The 19,061-nt window shown below is 46.7% G+C and overlaps 1 protein-coding gene across 1 annotated transcript in view; it reads right to left on the reverse strand.

The window, feature by feature from the left end:
- Nucleotides 1-2,411: 2,411 nt before the first annotated feature.
- slc7a5 (solute carrier family 7 member 5) overlaps nucleotides 2,412-19,061 on the reverse strand; it is a 21,678-nt gene continuing 5,028 nt past the window's right edge. Inside the window, exons 2-10 of the mRNA XM_056598680.1 lie at nucleotides 17,953-18,078; nucleotides 12,645-12,750; nucleotides 12,361-12,405; nucleotides 11,313-11,436; nucleotides 10,805-10,908; nucleotides 10,146-10,242; nucleotides 8,183-8,332; nucleotides 5,430-5,607; nucleotides 2,412-5,062 (exon numbers count right to left, since the gene is read on the reverse strand). Of these exons, the coding sequence (XP_056454655.1) occupies nucleotides 5,010-5,062; nucleotides 5,430-5,607; nucleotides 8,183-8,332; nucleotides 10,146-10,242; nucleotides 10,805-10,908; nucleotides 11,313-11,436; nucleotides 12,361-12,405; nucleotides 12,645-12,750; nucleotides 17,953-18,078 (983 nt within the window). The 3' untranslated portion in view covers nucleotides 2,412-5,009. The remainder of the gene's footprint in view (nucleotides 5,063-5,429; nucleotides 5,608-8,182; nucleotides 8,333-10,145; nucleotides 10,243-10,804; nucleotides 10,909-11,312; nucleotides 11,437-12,360; nucleotides 12,406-12,644; nucleotides 12,751-17,952; nucleotides 18,079-19,061) is intronic.

Raw genomic sequence — 19,061 nt, forward strand, 5'->3', positions numbered from 1 at the left:
ATTGTGTTGATACAGTGATTAATGATTTCCAATAAGCCATCATCCAAAAATAACGATGCCTTTGAAGGGCCAAGGCTTTTCATTTCCTCCAAACGCATGTGGAGTTGTGATAAGGATAGAGGGAGACAACTAATTAAAATAAATATGTCACATGAAAGATGTATTTTGCCACATGAGGGTTGAGGTTTGAGCATTTCAATAAATCCATATTTTCCTGCAGGTGGGACGGTTCTGTTCACGGCCGTCTAAGAGGTCGAAGGCTCAGGTTAACTTAAGGGCTCACATTGTAATGCCACAGGAGTCGGCATTTAACACCAAACAGCAAATTCCTTGAATGCTTTTACACCGGACGAGCACATGATGGAGCCGACCAGGTTGAGGTTCTCACTCCATCTTCTCACAGCGCTTCTTGTTAGTAGAAGGTTGTTTGGCAACCGCCGGGCATGGGGAAGTTGTGGTTAACTGCAGTTAGGGGGTTTCTGTCTGAACTGACAGATGCTCAAAGGCCAGCAGTCGTATAACCCTGGTCTCCACCACTGAGAAGCGTCTCGTTATGTTGACTCAGCGGGGAGTCCCCCTTGGGCCGACAACAAGGAGATCAATCAGCTAACGCTGGATAATGTGCAGGCCAGAGAAGGAAAATGTTGGTTTTACATTTGTGATGCTGTTTTAGTTTTGATCAAATAAGAATAATAACAGATTTAGAATTTAATTAGGGCATTTAGCAGACACTTTTATCCAAAGTGACTTACATCGGTTAATACTTAATTGACACACCGACAGCAGAGTCAACCATGCAAGGCGACAGCCAGCTCGTCAGGAGCACTTAGGGTTAAGTGTCTTGCTCAGGGACACATCAACACTAGGAAGAGTTGGGGATCGAACCAGCAATATTTTGGTTACAAGACAACAGCTCTACCTCCTGGGCTAAGCCAACCCCAGCAATAAAACAGAACGAGTTTTACTGCTATGGTATCTCTGCATGAAGCGATGGCCTCCTTTAAGACCAGAGGCTTTGGCATTGCGGACATTTGTCGGGCCTCCGCCATGTTAGCCTAGTGACCAACCTTTGGACTTCCTCCTTTCACGCATCACAACACTTTACTGCTAATAGAGGTTCACACATCGCTCTGTGACAGGAAGAGCATCAACACACTGCCCAGGCCGTGTTCATTAGGACCCCCGGAGGGTCAGAGGCTTGGGCGGGGGCCACGGGGGGGCCAAGGGTCAGCGGGCCCCCAGTTCTTCTGTAGGACTGGGAAGAGTGTACAAGGGTCATTTAGATGTTTGTTTTTTTAAAAACCTTTATTCAATTTGATCTTTCTCACGGATAACTAACATGAAAGATCAACAAATATGTTTAGCAGTGTTAGAGGGATCTCTATTTTTTGTTTGAGTTCTCATCTCCCCTTTCAAACATCAGCGAAACATAAACAATGCATTCATTTTGAATAAGAAGATGTTAGAGCAGATGCAGCGTAGTAAGGGCACATGTTCGGCAGTTCATAAAACATGCATCGATGTGTAGAAACTTTTCAGCAGATTTCAAGCCGAGATCAGAGTTGTTCAATGTCCTCTTGAGTGTTTCTGAATGTACTTTACATATTGTTATACAACAAGCAAATGATCAAACTAATTAAGTTTCACAAGCAGAAAACCTTGAAGTTGCTCCAAGTTTACAACTGGTTAATTTCGGGCGGCCTGAGCAAAGAATCAACAAAGAACTGTGCTACCTCTAACAAGCAGCTCCTGTTCCCCACCGAGACAACATGAAGAAATAAATAAATAACTCTTGACAATGCAACAAAGTCTGGACCCGAACACCGAGGACTGGGAGTGCGGGTTTTCTTTTTTTCAGCCGGTGGCGGCATTCTGGACCGTTCCGTTTGAATCCACAAGTGGGAACATGAGTGGGGCATACTGGCATTTCTGAAAGCTGCCAGTGAATTGAATGTTTGGTGTTAATGGGTCTGAACAAGGGTAAACACTACTCAGTTTCCCATGGCAGCACTGTTTGAAAGAGGCATGTGGGCTTTTGCTGAACAGCACACAGCAGTACGTATAGTGAGGCCGTTCCAGACTCTGATATAATCTCTTTTCACTTCCCCCCCCCCCCCCCGCTATTGTTCACAAAAAGTCTTTCTTCCATCTTACTGTCTCACAGAGCTAAGACATTTCCTGCTCGGAGAGGCGGTTGAAAACGGTGAGACAGTTGGTAACCAGGCTGGAGCCTAGCGAGGCAGCCTGTATATATAGTGTATTATCTACTCCGCCACTGGTCTATAGAACCAAGAATGATGGCATCTGGTTGTCCGAGCATGCTCCAACCGACTTATGAACCAACGCTTGTATACGTTGTATACCAAAGAGGTCCCGCTGGTGTTCATGTTCTGCAGTAGCCATATTGTCATCATTTAACTGAAATGAATTCAAGGCGCTATGATACAAGAACTTAATGAAGTTCCCGTTCCTTCTGTCTTTTCGGGAGGAAAAGTTGACAATTATATATATTTTTTATGACATTTTTGTACACACTTGTTGTTTGCATGTTTAATGACCAAAATGCTGGATGAAATATGTGTGGTGAGGATGATAGGCATAAAAAATGCTATTATTTAATCCATGCTATATTATAGCTTTGATAATTTCGGCACACCTATAGAACTAAATCATGTTTTTGCGAGCGTGTGTGTGCATGAGTACTCTCGCGTGGTTCGGTAAAAATAAACCAATCACAAGAAGAAAGTAACCGACCACAAGATAAAAAAAAAAAGCAGGTTTATTTTATGAGCACTTTGCACAAAATGCCCTGTAAAACTGTAACGGGATTAACAATACATAAAACATTCCTAGGAATAAATAAATAAACTCTACAGTCCTACGAGTTACTGTACTTTACTGTGGATTCTGGAGTGTTAGTGGCGGCTACTGATAAACACACGTCTAGCCTACCCTGGTTAATGGATGGGATATCCGATCTCATCCGACTCCACTATGGAGGTCTTTAGGTTTTGGTCCGTAACTAGCAGTAAGTATGTGACAATAAACTTAATAGAAAAAAAACTAACAGAAAAACATGAAAAAGAAAGAAAAGGTATTCCACACTTTCAGAGCAGAAATGGAACAATGAAAACATTTCTATAATTCGTTTTAGTCCTAATGTGCATCTTTCTACACTTTCTCAACTTCTGCCCTCAAAAAATCTATTCTGCATCCTGTCGTCTCCGTTCCTTCTTGTCGTCTCCGTTCCTTCGTGTCGTACATGGTGAAGCTAGTGGACATCATCTTGTCTGTCCGTCCATCTGTTCTTTCCCTAAAACCACCAACGCCAAATACATCTTCCATGCATCACAACCGTATCACGTGTGAATTAAGAATATTGAACATAACTACACCAATGTGCTAAGCAGAGATGCTTCGTTGACGCTCAATCCGTAACAAACACAGAATCTCATCCTTTAGAATTATACACACTCTGACTTATAGACACTCGTGGCATCCAAGAGTTCAACACATCAAGAGAAGGCTACATCTGGGCATACATACCGATTAGACGGTCAAACACATGTCAAACACGTGATCACTTTGTCACACACACACACACACACACACACACACACACACACACACACACACACACACACACACACACACACACACACACACACACACACACACACACACACACACACACACACACACACAAATACAAGCACAATCATCGAGAAAAACGATGATTCTTTCAAGCAGGTTGATCACATTGCTGTGGTCTATAGCAGGTTGCCTGAATGAACGACCGAATGCAGGTGAGAGTCTGATGTTGGATCCCTTTGTCGCTATTCCAACCGAAACACTGAATCTGGCCTATAGGGGGCGCATGGTGAGTCACTGCGACGTGGCAGGCTTGTTAAGACATATTTCGTACACCAACGCCTCATCTGCAAGCCACCTTTTCTGGTGGTGGTTGGTTGGATTGGAGACACAGATTGTGTGTGCCAGTGCCAGCTAAGCCTCGTGTGAGGCCAGTGTGGTTGTTTCAGGGGGCTCTCTCTGAAATGCATCGGTATGCTGCAAAACTATGTTGCGCAACAAAGCAGATTGCTCTCTGCAAGAGTGATCCGAGGAAATTGAATACCCACCACAAGGAGGTAACTAGTTCAAATGGTTCTCAGGGCGTGGTACTGGGCAGAAACCAGTACTCTCTTGCGGTCTGGCAGCCAGATTCATCGTAAACTACACTGAATGAGTGTTTGAATTGATAGGAGACTAAAAGAGATCCTGAGTGTGAACCGAACAAAGAAAAAGTATAGAAAGTCTGTGCTCAGGCTTGCAAAGTGGCCTAGTGGAGGCCAGGTTTCCAGTGGACTGCGACATAGCTACTGAACAAGTCAAACAGGCTTGTGTTGGCCCAGAAAGGCACTGCGCTCTGAACAGGGTTTGATGGGAATGGAGGACATTCTAAGTTAGACAATAACTGCACGAGAGAATGCACTATAAAAACGTTATTCACTGAAATATGACACACCGCAAACATTAAATTACTCCTCCTCATCGACTACGCCTTCTTATGTTAGTTGCAGACGAAAACATGTAGAAAAGAAAGACTACGAAATAAGGCCACACCGACAGCAGCAAATACCTAGCGCAAAAATAACACATTTTGAATACTGCTCTGCTGCTCAGAGTGTCGAAACCTTCCTGTCCTTATCTCAACCGCACAGATAGGGTGTGTTGAGTCTGTGTGTGTGTGTGTGTGTGTGTGTGTGTGTGTGTGTGTGTGTGTGTGTGTGTGTGTGTGTGTGTGTGTGTGTGTGTGTGTGTGTGTGTGTGTGTGTGTGTGTGTGTGTGTGTGTGTGTGTGTGTGTGTGTGTGTGTGTGTGCACGTGTGTGTGGGGGGTGTGTGCATTGTCCGAAAAAAGGTTCCACAGATATCAGTCTGCATCCGTTTTGAGAGAGCCAGGATACACCGACGGTGACATCATGGCCGATCTGGGCGGAGGGAGTCCACTCTAGGACTGAGGCACCACCTCCATCATCTTCTGACACAGCGCGGTCGTCTCGACTGTAGACACACACACACAGACACACAGACACACAGACACAGATACACACACACACACACACACACAAACACACACACACACACACACCCACACACACACACACAAACACACACACACACACACAGCATACGTGTTTCTTTAACAAATGCGCAGAGAGGTTAAGAAGCATTTCCATGGACATTCAAACGCACCCACGCACACACACACACACACACACACACACACACACACACACACACACACACACACACACACACACACACACACACACACACACACACACACACACACACACACACACACACACACACACACACACACACACACACACACACACACACACACATAAGTTGTTCTCAGACTCACATATGCCCTGCAGGAGCCACTTGGGCTTGGTCTTCCACCAGACGCCGAAGAAGTAGACGGGCACGCCAGTGGCGATGATGCCGAAGCCGATGGCGCACTCCTTGGGCGTCTTCCAGATGGACACCACGATGAGGAAGAGGCACGCCAGCACGAAGCTGATAGGCAGCAGGATGTTCACCTGGACACGCACACACACACACACACACAGACACACACACACACACACACACACGGACACACAGACACACAGGTGGTTAAACCCCTACATTGACATAGTGCAGATGAACCCAGGCCGTGTTAAAGTGTCAGCGAGCCGTAAGCTCCTGGTTTTGTTATCGACCGGCTATGGTGGAGAGCTTCACCACTGCCATCACTCCCTCTCATCTGCTAGCGGAATACACACTGAGTGGCTGTCTGCTGCATGATGGGATATGTAGTAGGCCACGGAGGATGGGGGCTGCTCTGTCGTTTCTGGGGGCAGCAGTAGCACAGAGGGCGGGAGGCGAACGGCTGAGGCAGGAGAGAAAGAGCGACGCGACATAGAGTAATGTGGCCTGGTTGATGAGGGCGCCGTGTTGCCACCCTCTCCCCACAGCACCCCTGCTACGCGCGGACGGGGATGCATGCGCGGGCACGGACACACGGACCCGCACGGAAGGGGAGATTAATAGATCTATCTGGCCTCTTTCAGTTGGCTGCATTGGCAGACTCTCCTCATCAACACGTATCACCATGCCAACGAGCTAGGCCAGGGACAGCCGTCGGACTCCAATAGGGCGGCACACACACACACACACACACACACACACACACACACACACACACACACACACACACACACACACACACACACACACACACACACACACACACACACACACACACACACACACACACACACACACACACACACACACACACACACAGGTCCTCTATGTGTTTCCCAAACTTGCTGGTACTGGTCTATTCAGGAGCCACTGCCTTCCCAACTTAGGCACACACATGCGCTCGCACACACACACACACACACACACACACACACACACACACACACACACACACACACACACACACACACACACACACACATACAAGCACACGTTGACACACACCTAAGCTTGCCAAAACACTCAATGCGCCTCAGTACGGCTCTTTGGAAGTACCGGTACTTTAAACTGATTACATAATTTTTATCTATCATTTCATTGTTTCTTTCCAGGACCCGGAAAGAGAGACTCTGTCTCATGCGGTCCATCAGGCACAAGATAAAGGGCCAGAAGAGGCATTCATGTTGATCTTACTTTACAATGCAGCGAGTAAATACGATCATTTAACCACGCCGGCAGCTCAAGCCTCCACGGTCCATTTCAAACGTTCCTCTTACAGGTTTTGCGTCGAGTGTCTCTTCCTGTTTGCACAGAGATCCAATAATATCGCAGTCATGAAAATCCATCATCGTGCCCCCCCCCCCCCCGTGTGCTTTTCCATAGCACGCCGGCGTTCCGGTGGGACGCAGAGTCACATGCGTCAACATCAGCAACCCGGAGAGGTACAACAGAGAGTGTTGAGGTGCGTCTGCTCACCGTCTTCGCTAACCTCCTCAGGGATGATTAAACCCCCCGGTGGCGGTCGCACACATTACACGTCCTCGTAACGTCACCCCCCGACCCGCCATGTCACTACACCCCTTTTATAGGCGTCGTTACCGCCCTCACTGCCGGCTTAAAGGCGGAAAAAGAATCCCCCCCCCCCCCCCCCCATTACATGTCTATACGTTTTATACAGAAGGGCTTCTACTTTATTCTACTTCATTTAAGAATGCTAGATTCTGATTGGCTGGGAGGGGTGCATTAATCCGGCATATTGCCCGCTGACTTGTCGGTTCTACTTGCTGCGGACTGAGCACAGTAGATCAATACGCCGCTTGTATCGTTTTCTACAGCAATAATTTTGTTATAGCCTACATTTATTGCAAATAAAAGTTATTTGGAATAAGGATCGATCGTCATTAAAGCTGACTTTATACGAATGTAGCAACTACGTTATTAAACTAGTGATCAGATGCAGCCTTGTGCGGTTGCTATAGAAACAAGTTACCTACAGCTGAGCTAACGTTATTCACCGTAGTTCTAAAGGGAACTACTTTTCGAGGGAGATGAACTTAAACAGAGAATACATTTAATAAGCATGCAATACCAATAAGAAAAAGGCTAATTATTCAAGTATTTGAATTGTTTTATTATGTTGGCCGGCGAGAAGTAGAATAAACTGAATAATCACCTCAAGGCAGGGCAATAAACAGTTTGATATGCCCGGCTCGTGGAAGGTAAACCGTCCACGAGCCGGGCATATCAAACTGTTTATTGCCCTGCCTTGAGGTGGATAAGAGGGGGTAGGACCAGAAAAGTTTTTCTTAACTTCTTCCTATCCCTTTTGAACATGAACTATGTTATTTGAGTTATGTATTTGTTGCTTAGGATCGTGAGGACCCCATTTGTTTGTTTTTAATTTATTTCTTTCCTTTTTTACTGCTCAATTGTTTTTGTTTGTATTATTTATTTTTTTTTAACCATGTTCAATAAAAGACTTAAATAAAAATTATTCCTTACTTTATTATACACTTTGTGTGAAACTTTCCCACCTGAAGTGCGCTCTCGTCTTTTTCTGCCCCGTGGTTATTTCCAGAGTTACACACACGAGCCCATTGACCAAGGACACCAGCCGCGATCGCTCCGTCCCTCTCCCCTCCTCACCTTGATCGGCCTCTCCAGCTCAGGCTTCTTGTAGCGCAGCCACATCATTCCCACGATCGCCATGGCGATGCAGAGCCAGTTGAAGAAGCTGAAGAAGTTGATGACGGAGAAGATGTCATTGGAGAAGGCGTAGAGGAGGGTCATGGCACACTGTGGAGGGAAGAGAGGGAGAGGGGGGGGGGAGGAGAAGGAGAGAGAGGGGGAGAGAGGGAGGAGAAGGAGAGAGAGGCGGAGAAAGGGAGGAGAAGGAGAGAGAGGGGGAGAGAGGGAGGTGAGAGAGGGGGAGAGAGGGAGGAGAACGAGAGAGAGGGGGAGGAGAGAGGAGAACGAGAGGAGAGAGGGGGAGAGAGGGAGGAGAAGAGAGAGGGGGAGAGAGGGAGGAGAACGAGAGGAGAGAGGGGGAGAGAGGGGGGAGAAGGAGAGAGAGGGGGAGAGAGGGGGGAGAAGGAGAGAGAGGGGGAGAGGGAGGAGAACGAGAGAGGGGGAGAGAGATGAGAGAGGGGGGGAAAGGAGAAGGAGAGAGGGGGGGAGAGAGGGAGGAGAACGAGAGTGAGGGGAGAAAGGGAGGAGAGAGAGGGGAGAAAGGGGAGAAAAAGGGAGGAGAAGGAGAGAGGGGGAGAAAGGGAGAACGAGAGAGAGGGGGAGTTATTCGCTGTATGAGGGCAGAATGAGAAAACGCAGGAGTTTTTTCAAAACGTCACTTTTCCAGATTGTCTGCTGTGTACGTGGCATTGAAATGGTAGTTATCTGGGCTCCAACAGTCCCACTACGTCATAGTAGAGCTACTGAGGGCAGGCGGCACAGAGCACGGTCCGGAAACAGAAACATGAAAGGGGTTCAGTTACACTTGTTGTGGAGAGGCTCTATTGATGATGGCCGTTTGTGCGAGTGGATTAAGCTTTCAGAAGGGATTCTAATAAGTGTATTTCTAAAGTGGCCAGTCTTGATGCTGCGGGTGGAAACCCTTACACACTTATCATTCAGAACATTGGTGTCAAGACACGATGTTCAAGCTTCAAGAAGGGATTTCAAGTGTGTTTCTACAGTGCCCAGTCTTCATGGTGCTGGGTTGAAACCCTTACAGACCTATTTTAGCGTGTTATCAGGTTAATGTTACTAGTGTTGGCCGAGTTTGGCCGATTACGCGACCCTATTGGTCAGAAGAAATATGAATATATCAGATGTTAGATTAGCAATCTAAAGCCTGATCTGTGAGACTAGCATGGCAGTGACTCCAGTGCTGCAGTGACTCCAGTGCTGCAGTGACTCCAGTGCTGCAGTGACTCCAGCGCTGCAGTGACTCCAGTGCTACAGTGACTCTAACAGTGCAGTGACTCCAGTGCTGCAGTGACTCTAACAGTGCAGTGACTCCAGTGTTGCAGTGACTCCAGTGCTGCAGTGACTCTAACAGTGCAGTGACTCCAGTGTTGCAGTGACTCCAGTGTTGCAGTGACTCCAGTGTTGCAGTGACTCCAGTGTTGCAGTGACTCTAGTGCTGCAGTGACTCCAGTGCTGCAGTGACTCCAGCGCTGCAGTGACTCCAGCGCTGCAGTGACTCAGTGACTGCAGTGACTCTAACGCTGCAGTGACTCTAGTGCTGCAGTGACTCCAGTGCTGCAGTGACTCCAGTGCTGCAGTGACTCCAGTGCTGCAGTGACTCTAGTGCTGCAGTGACTCTAGTGCTGCAGTGACTCTAGTGCTGCAGTGACTCCAGTGCTGCAGTGACTCTAATGCTGCAGTGACTCCAGTGCTGCAGTGACTCCAGTGCTGCAGTGACTCCAGTGCTGCAGTGACTCTAGTGCTGCAGTGACTCTAGTGCTGCAGTGACTCCAGTGCTGCAGTGACTCAGTGCCTGCAGTGACTCCAGTGCTGCAGTGACTCCAGTGCTGCAGTGACTCCAGTGCTGCAGTGACTCCATGCTGCGGTGCATAGTGTGAGAGGGGGGGTGGGGGGGGGGGCGTACGGTGAAGATGAGGGAGGGCAGAGGTGTCAGCAGTGTGGGGTGGATCATGGACAGCAGGCTGGGCAGGTGACCTTCCCTGGAACCAACGAAGAACAACCTGCGAGGGAGGGAACACAGACGTTAACATGGTTTAGGTACGAGCGTCATCCTCCGCAGCTATGCCTGTGTACGGGTAGCCTGGCTCCGCCCGCCTAAGTACTTCCGCTCAATTTGAATTTCCCTTCAGTACTAGCTCGGGGTCTGTGGTATGTTAGTGGGTGTTCGCCGTCCAAATTTTCTGCGTCCAATCAGCGAACAGAGGGCGTGGCTGAGAACAATGCTGTTAAAGTCAGCTCTCGTTGACGGACATCTTCACGCACAGTGTTTGGTTTGTTTACAGCCTGCGCGCAACGGGAAGATCCAGAGTGGCACTGGGCAGATCCAATAGTTTTAAACTTCAACAGACCCCCGCCTTCAAGTGAGTGAACGTTTGTCAATTGAGTCCAGAAATGAAGTAGGAGAGTCTGGTAGGACCAGGCTAGGGTACGGGTATGTCGTCTGTAAATGAGTTTGATGTAGTGAAAAGGTGTACTGTCCTTGCATGCTTGCGTGAGTGCATGTAAATGAGTTTGAAGTAGTGAAAGGAGTCCTGTGCGTGCGTGCGTGCGTGTTTTTCTAACCTGGAAGAGGTGAACAAAGAGCCATTGACTGATCCGAAGCAGGACAGGCCAACGAACACCGGGATGATCCACGCCATCGGACCCAAGTGGAAGTTTCCAAAGTCCTGTTCATTAGGACAGGAGACAGAACAGATCAGAGAGCAGAACAATAAAGAACACTGATCTGTTAATTAATACAGGAGACAGAACAGATCAGAGAGCAGAACAATGAACAACACTGATCTGTTCATTAATACAGGAGACAGAACAGATCAGAGAGCAGAACAATGAAGAACACTGATCTGTTCATTAATACAGGAGACAGAACAGATCAGAGAGCAGAACAATGAAGAACACTGATCTGTTCATTAAGACAGGAGACAGAACAGATCAGAGAGCAGAACAATGAACAACACTGATCTGTTCATTAAGACAGGAGAACAGATTAGAGAGCAAAACATTAAATAATACTGCACTATACAAATAAATATGCTATATTTTTGAGTTTGGGTGCATGGTGCACACTCACCACTGCAACAGCCTCCGAAACAAGCATCTGCTCAGGGGTGAGGGTGGTGAAGTAGGCCAGGTTGGTGAGGACGTACACCACGGTGACGATGGGTAGAGAGATGATGATGGCCAGAGGGAGATTCCTGAGTGAGTGAGAGAGAGAGAGAGGAGAGAACAGTTAATTACGCAGAATAATTAGTAGTTTATAACAAGAGAGAAGGGGATTGTCCCAGAGTTTAAGCTGTCTGCAAATTGCAGAGCTGGTTTTCTTGGAGGCTGGTGATGTGCTGAGGCCTAAGGTTTGATGATATCTAGCAAGGTTAAAGGAGCAGCAGGCAATTTCCTGTACAAAAATTAATTCAAAATGATCTAATTACTCATAAACTTCCAGCAGTCATCTGTTAATCCAATGTTCGGCCAAAAACGTGAAATGCTATGAAAACCACATAAATTCTGTCATGAACTGTTCAACCCCCGGCCCAAATAATCGGCTAGTTTGGTAGCTACCAATCAGTAAAATCAAGTCACGTTCCTGGTTGCCTTTCTCTACCGAAATGCGCTGATCTACGCGTGCACGATTGGACGTCGTTTCAATTGAAGTCTGGGGGATGATTTATCCTTTTTTCTGTGTTTTCTAATTCTTGTGAGTAATTGGAATCTGCTCTAAATCTTGCTAACTGCTCCTTTAATGAGCCTAACGTTTTTGTCTGTTTACCGTTGGAACAACCCATCCTAAGCATAGTGACTTAGGAGAAGTATAAGCGGATAAACGGGAAGTACTTTCCCACTTTTCACATTTGTGAACCTAATTGCACACATAAAACCGATGTGCCTCCAGGTTTTTGAGCACTTTCATTTGATCTGTCTGTGTCTATTGACTCTATAGTGAGTAAATCATTAATATTGGGTATTAATCATTATTTTTATTAATAGTCCTTGCTTCCACTTGAATGCAAAGCACCTGTCCTATTTGTATTAACTATATGTCAATTCATTGAGGAGGATGAAGTTGGAGGTAAATAGCTAAGCCTTTTATTTGGATTGCATCTTTTTATTTGATTGCTTACCTGTAAGGGTCGATCATCTCCTCTGTAACAAAGTTCAGGTAGTTCCTGAAATCAGAAGACATCTTTGTTCAATACCACACTCATAAAAAATGCGTTTATTTTGAATTCCTTAAATGCTTTTGTAACTGAGAAGTAAACAATTCAAACAATAACTACCGGTACAGAATTTAGAGCAGAGAAGAAAAGTAATAACAGAAACCAAATATTATCGAAGGCATCGGGTCAAAATGCGAGTGGGAGGCTTGATTCAACGTACGCTTCTGAAGGTGATTATGGTCCCTTACCAGCCACCGTATGCAAACAGTCCGCTGTAGAGAGCAAGACCGATGTTGCCAAAGTCATAGTTGGAGCCCTCAAAGGAGTTTTCTGGAAGCAGGCCGACTGTATCTCCTGGTAGACAGACAAGACGATTGGACGGTTTAATTATCATCAAGATATAAGTCGGAGGCCGCTGTCCGAACACACCCTGTGGATTTCACCACAGTGTGTGCGCGCACATCCAACTCAACGGTCTGGTTGCCATGGTTATCCAGTGTGATTGGTGCGGTGTACAGCGATTTAGACGATTACAGGGCAACCGTTTCAAAATGCACAGGACAGAAAACCTGGGGGAGCTGGAGGCTGATCAGAGATTGACCCCCGGTGAAACAGGGAGGCCTAGGTCTCTAAATCAGGGCGTGTCCCGGGCATGCCTGGGTCATGACCTGGGGCAGACGAGATTTGGCTACATTCCTAGCCCTTCCCCATGACACACATACACAGACAGATACACACACACACACACACACACACACACACAAAAACACACACACATTCTCAGACACAGAGTCGGTTGTTAAACCAACAGCGTATGGCTGTGTTGGTACAGCAATGGGGGGGGGGGGGGGTCCCATATTAGCCGTAAGCTCTTTGGTAGCGTGATTAGACCTACCCCTCCTTCCTCCTACCACCACACTCACCAGCACCCCTCGCAGAGTCTCCCTCGTGTCTATTCTTCTGATTGTTAAAACCTGCAGGAAGCTAATTGCTGCTCATGTGAGCGTCATTCCACCCACACCGCACCAACCCTCTCACTAGGCTTAAAAGGCAATCATGTGAGTGTATGGTCCCACTAAGAACCCTCCCCCCCCCCCATCCACCCTCCCTCCTCCTCCCGACCAAAACATCGCCGGCCGCTCCCCCTCCCTCGCCCCCACCCAATCAACTGCCACTTCTCAAAAACATCGTCATCTCACATCTCCCTCTCTGAACTCTTAAAAAATTCTGTGTTACACGGCATGCACTTCCTGTTGTTGAATCCAAACGGTGCAGTACCGTTGATGACTTGCTTTGATTGGCTTAATAATAAAGCAACAAAATAACTGTCAACAATGATCGATTATTTAAAGAGCAGATGTAAGTGGAAGAAAGTACTTTATTTATGACATAATGAATATGAAGAGTGTGTGCAGTGCGCATGTGTGTATGTGGAAACAGTTGCAACAATGATTGTTCTGAATTTGGATAATTCCATATGATCTAGGCTCTCTTAAAAGACCGAAAGCAGTAATTACATGCACTTCCACCTGACTTAACCAGGATAAGGCATAACTCATGTTTTCTATTGAAAAACCCCAAAACGTGCTAACAACCAGTCGAACCAGACTTCCCCAATACCCGGATTGAACTTAAGTTTTCGTCACATCTACACGTGTGGATATGAAAACATTGGATTTGTGTAGGACAACAGTGGAGCCCTGTTCAGTACCATTACAGGCTTTCATCGGATTAGGAAAGGCACACCGCATGGAAGACACCCCACTGTCTGAACCGCTACCAAGAACTTGAACTTGTGGAACGAATCGGGAGACGACTATAAATTGAATAGTAGAACATTTATAATAATCGATTGCTGAAATTAATATACCAATGTGTCTTCTATTTTTTTTAAATGTGTTGGCTAACCTAAGTAAATCTCGCCATGACTTACCCACATGTGCAAACGAAATAACACCTGATGAAAAATAACGTTTTGAGGCACGTTGAAAACTGCCACGATGCGAATATGAGGCGTATTCCTATAATTATCACCCCAGCGAAATGACAGAGGGAATATCCCATGTATATAAAGGTGATTAAAGTGGTAGTGCAATGTTTAATACATGCATGTTTCAGATCCCTTTGTTTTTTAAGGTTGTTTCCTGGTTCAAAAACTAAAATAAGCGAGATGAATGATTGATACCACAAATAGAGATAATGATCATCCCTGCCTTGCCCTACAACTTGTACCATGGCCATTGTGACTGTGACAAAGATAACCGGGCGTAATTGGTGAAATGGATTTATCTGAATACAATTAATGTCGAAAGGGAAATGGCGGTGTGTGTACAGTCCCACCCAACTCAATGATTTGTTATCTTATTGTCGTGTGAAAAAAAATCCCAACCGACAATTGTGTTCAACGTAAAAGGATCTTCAACGCTGCTAATTATATAAGCGCCGTCGAGTGAAATTTGAATGGGAATACATAGCAGAAGATTGACAGTTCTAATACACGCGGCCTGCATGTGGTTTACTGGTCCGCACATAGAAACAACTCAGAGATGATTATACAGGCAGAAGGGACCCCAAACAGAAAGGTCTGACTGGGGAGGTATAACAGAAATCACTGAGGTGTGTGACTGAGTATGTGTGTATGTGTGAGGGGGGGTTAAGGCTGTACAAAGTAGTAAGCCTACAGACAAATATGAAGGCAGGGGGGGGGATTTCTCGTGGTGCTTAAGAGCTTACAGAAGCGCCCTTATCCAGCACTGAACTTGGACTGAAAATAACAATAAACACAGACACACACACACACACACACACACACACACACACACACACACACACACACACACACACACACACACACACACGTAGAGCAAATTCATCAGTTTGAGAGTATTGCAGATAACAAATGCCTGAACAGGTAAACGCAAGGTTTGATTATCCCTGAGAAAGATACCTCACCACTACCTGCTTAAATACGCTCAATCAGGGTCCAAAATGTACTTTTAGAATATGGTCTTTTAACACGTAGATTTAAACGGGAACGAAAATGCGATGATTCTCAATTTCATGCGATTTTACACTAATTAAATCATACTTCAGAAAATGACAAGACACAGAACTCACAGGCCGCGCTCCCCTCGCTCAGGGATGGAAATGTTCGTGTCACTCTTCGTCCTTCCGTGTTTGGGATTCAACACAAACATTCCAAGCCCAGATAAAAACAGCTGGCAGGAATTCAAAAGACAAACTTCCCCTTCTCCCTGCTGTAACACGCAGTGTTGAACGATTAAGGTAGAGCCATGGCCGGACGTTTATGCAACGCAATGACCAGGCAGTACTGAACCTGTTTGGGTTCTGTGTCGGGTTTATGTTAGCGGACCAATCACAGCCCTTGCTGCGACGTCGCCTCGACGCAAGGTGGCAATTTTTGGGAGGCGCACATCAGGCCCTTGCGGTGGACGCAAGGAGGGTCCGAAGGACGCAAGGGGTGCGCAAACCCCCTTGCGCTGCGTAAAAAGGAGCTTGTTCGCATACCAAAGAAGCTGTTTTGATAACGGTATCGGATTAGATAAAAGCATTGGCTCATTAAGATAAACACTCGCCGATTTCATACATACGTCCTCAGCTGAGCCTTCCGTCGAGGCAACGCAACGGCAAAGGGATGGGATTGGTCCGCTCACTAAAACCCGACGCAGAACCAAAACAGGTTATGGACTGCGTTGAAGCGTCCGCGTGGTCGTTATGTCGGGTCGACGTGGAACCATAACGTAGCCTTCAGACCACCCACGAGGCGGTCTGGGGTCTGGGGCATACAGCCAGATTCTCTCAGCGGTGTTTACGCAAATGTGTCCGGAGTTCCGTTTGAGTGTTTAGATATATATAAAGAGAGGAAGTGAGATCTGATCGCAAGCTCCCCACTGGATTCACGCGTGGAACAGCATTCTATTGCCAGGTGTGGACTGACAAACTCAGCTGTCCACTGCCGATTGGAGGCTCGGTGTAAACAGGACCAAAGTTGCAGTTTCTGTGTGAGGTGTCGAACACCAGGCAAGGAAGTGAAGTAGGGAAGTGAAGTACGTCTGGCATTTCGGCCGTGTGCTATTCTCGGTCCTAACTCCATGCCAGTTGGTGGCAGTAATGCACCATAACATTGCATGCCAAATCCATAAAATCTACTCGCACAACCTCGTCTCAAAACATGCATCCATTCTGTGTCTGGAGCTTGCACAATAGGAGCACTTGCTTTGGTTACAGTCCACACGGTCACAACACTTTAATGCTCCTATGTAAAAAAAGACTGAATACGGCTTAAGGCTGCAGAACCTTATTCTCCTAATCTCCTTTAATATTTTATATAAAGGTGCTCACATCATATTATTTCTCTTTGAGACATTATTAGTGGTCCATTACTGATTTTGTTTCAGACAACCGGTGCCGTGTGTGAAGTGAACTACAGTAGTGTACTGTGTTTCTCTGTAGCCTTGTACTACGGAATTGCTCCCAAAGAATCGTGTGACCTTAATGAGCAATGGGCTACTCTCCAGTAGGCAGCAACAGGTAATCCACTTCAACACGGCCTATTCTCTGGTGGAATTAAGGACGGTTACCAAACAAGGCTGGCACCAGATTTGGTTATGGGAAGCGTACCTTCCCCTGGCACGAATGTGGCAAAGAGCTTTGCACATTTGCACACAAATGAATAGATGGTGACAATGACAGTGTGATTGTAACTACACACGACAGGAAATCACCTTTTGATATGGTCCGAGTTTCATTTTCAAGAAAACCTGCATAGCTCACAGGCTAAGGTGTTGTTGATCCTGTAGATCAAACCACAGAGCACTACACTGGCCATTCGCCCACACCTGGAGTAGCTGAATGATGGTTGGTTAGACCAAACCATTCCTGTTGGTCAGTGTAGTCGAGCCACATACAAATACAATGGGTGCACATTTGGGCCAATTGGTCATTATGATGTTTCACTTCTTAGGATTAGTTGGGATGACTTGGTGTGTGACCGGTCTCTGGGGTCCTCAGAGACACTGCACTGAAAAGCCCATAGAGTGTGTCCAAACATCTTGGGCGATTAGGTTTGCCAAGGAATTGGCTCTGTACTGATTTAAATTCTTCTTCTTCTTCTTCTCTTCATTTCCATCCTTCAAGGCACGTGGAAGTGCTATCTCTTAGGATTAGATGAGATTACTTGATGTGGGAGCCGTTTCAGGGGACATTCGCAGACACTAGGCCGGCTTGCCAGGCGCCGTTGGGTGTCCATTTTGAACCACGTTGTTTCATCTTGTGTCTTGTTGTGCCTAAAGTCCAATGCGCAGCGCCGTGTCGAGAGAGACACAAATATATCCACGTTTCCGCGCCAAGATACACTGTTTGAGGTCGGGGGGAAATGTAGAGCCCTGCTACATCGGCGATCAGGCGTACCCCAGATGAAAGTGTATCCTCTCTATCATTTGGCTAGTGCTACAAACGAGCCAATGGGTGCTCTGTGTGCTTTGGGCTCTAGATGTGCATGTTGCTGGACCCTCTGTTGGGGCCTAACTGACTTACCTTTCCCAATCTGCACAAAGCCAATGATGATGATCATGCCCAGGGCCAGCAGCTTGGCGGCCGCGAAGAAGTCCTGCACCCGCGTGGCGGCCTTCACGCTGTAGCAGTTCACAAAGGTCAGGATCACTGAACACATGGGGAGAGAGAGGTGGACGTTAATGTAGAGAGGGGGGGGGGGGAGAGAGAGAGAGAGAGAGAGAGAGACAGAGAGAGGGAGGGAGAGAGAGAGAGAGAGAGAGAGAGAGAGAGAGAGAGAGAGAGAGAGAGAGAGAGAGAGAGAGAGAGAGAGAGAGAGAGAGAGAGAGAGAACGAGAGAGAGACAGAGAGAGACAGAGAGAGAGAGGGGAGGGGGAGGAGAGAGAGAGAATGAGACAGAGAGAGAGAGAGAGAGAGAGAGAGAGAGAGAGAGAGAGAGAGAGAGAGAGAGAGAGAGAGAGAGAGAGAGAGAGAGAGAGAGAGAGAGAGAGAGAACGAGAGAGAGAGAGAGAGACAGAGAGAGAGAGAGAGAGAGAGAGGGGAGGGGGAGGAGAGAGAGAGAATGAGACAGAGACAGAGAGAGAGAGAGAGAGAGAGAGAGAGAGAGACAGAGAGAGAGAGAGAGAGACAGAGAGAGAGAGAGAGAGACAGAGTTTGATTTGATTTTAACAAATGGAAGCAACAACCTCTCTGAGAAGGTTGGTAAACCAGTTGATTGGGTCTGATTTAAACTCTGAAGCAAATCTAATTGCTCTTAGTTAATAGCCAGCTCTATTCAGGACCTTCAAACTCATGAATCCTTCGGGCACCCCTCTACTCTAAATGAGTTGATTAATGAGCTGGACTAATTAATAACCCTTGTTGGGATGGGGTGGGGGGGGGGGCTGGAGCCAGTGGGCTGGATGTGGTGAATAGTGTCCGGGACTGTGTGTCTTCCTGTTAACACCAGTAAACATTCACATTCCTGTGTGTCTCTAGATGATGGGGAGAATGTCTTTACAAATTGAATCGACTTGTGTTGTTCACACATTCACCGGTTCGCCACTCTTAAACCCTTACGGAGAGATTCACGCTTTAAAAAGACTTTTAACAATATTCTGGTCATATTTAGCTTACATCGTGTTGCTTTATCT

This window comes from Gadus chalcogrammus, chromosome 9 (genome assembly GCF_026213295.1).
Source record: "Gadus chalcogrammus isolate NIFS_2021 chromosome 9, NIFS_Gcha_1.0, whole genome shotgun sequence".
Taxonomy (NCBI): Eukaryota; Metazoa; Chordata; class Actinopteri; order Gadiformes; family Gadidae; genus Gadus; species Gadus chalcogrammus.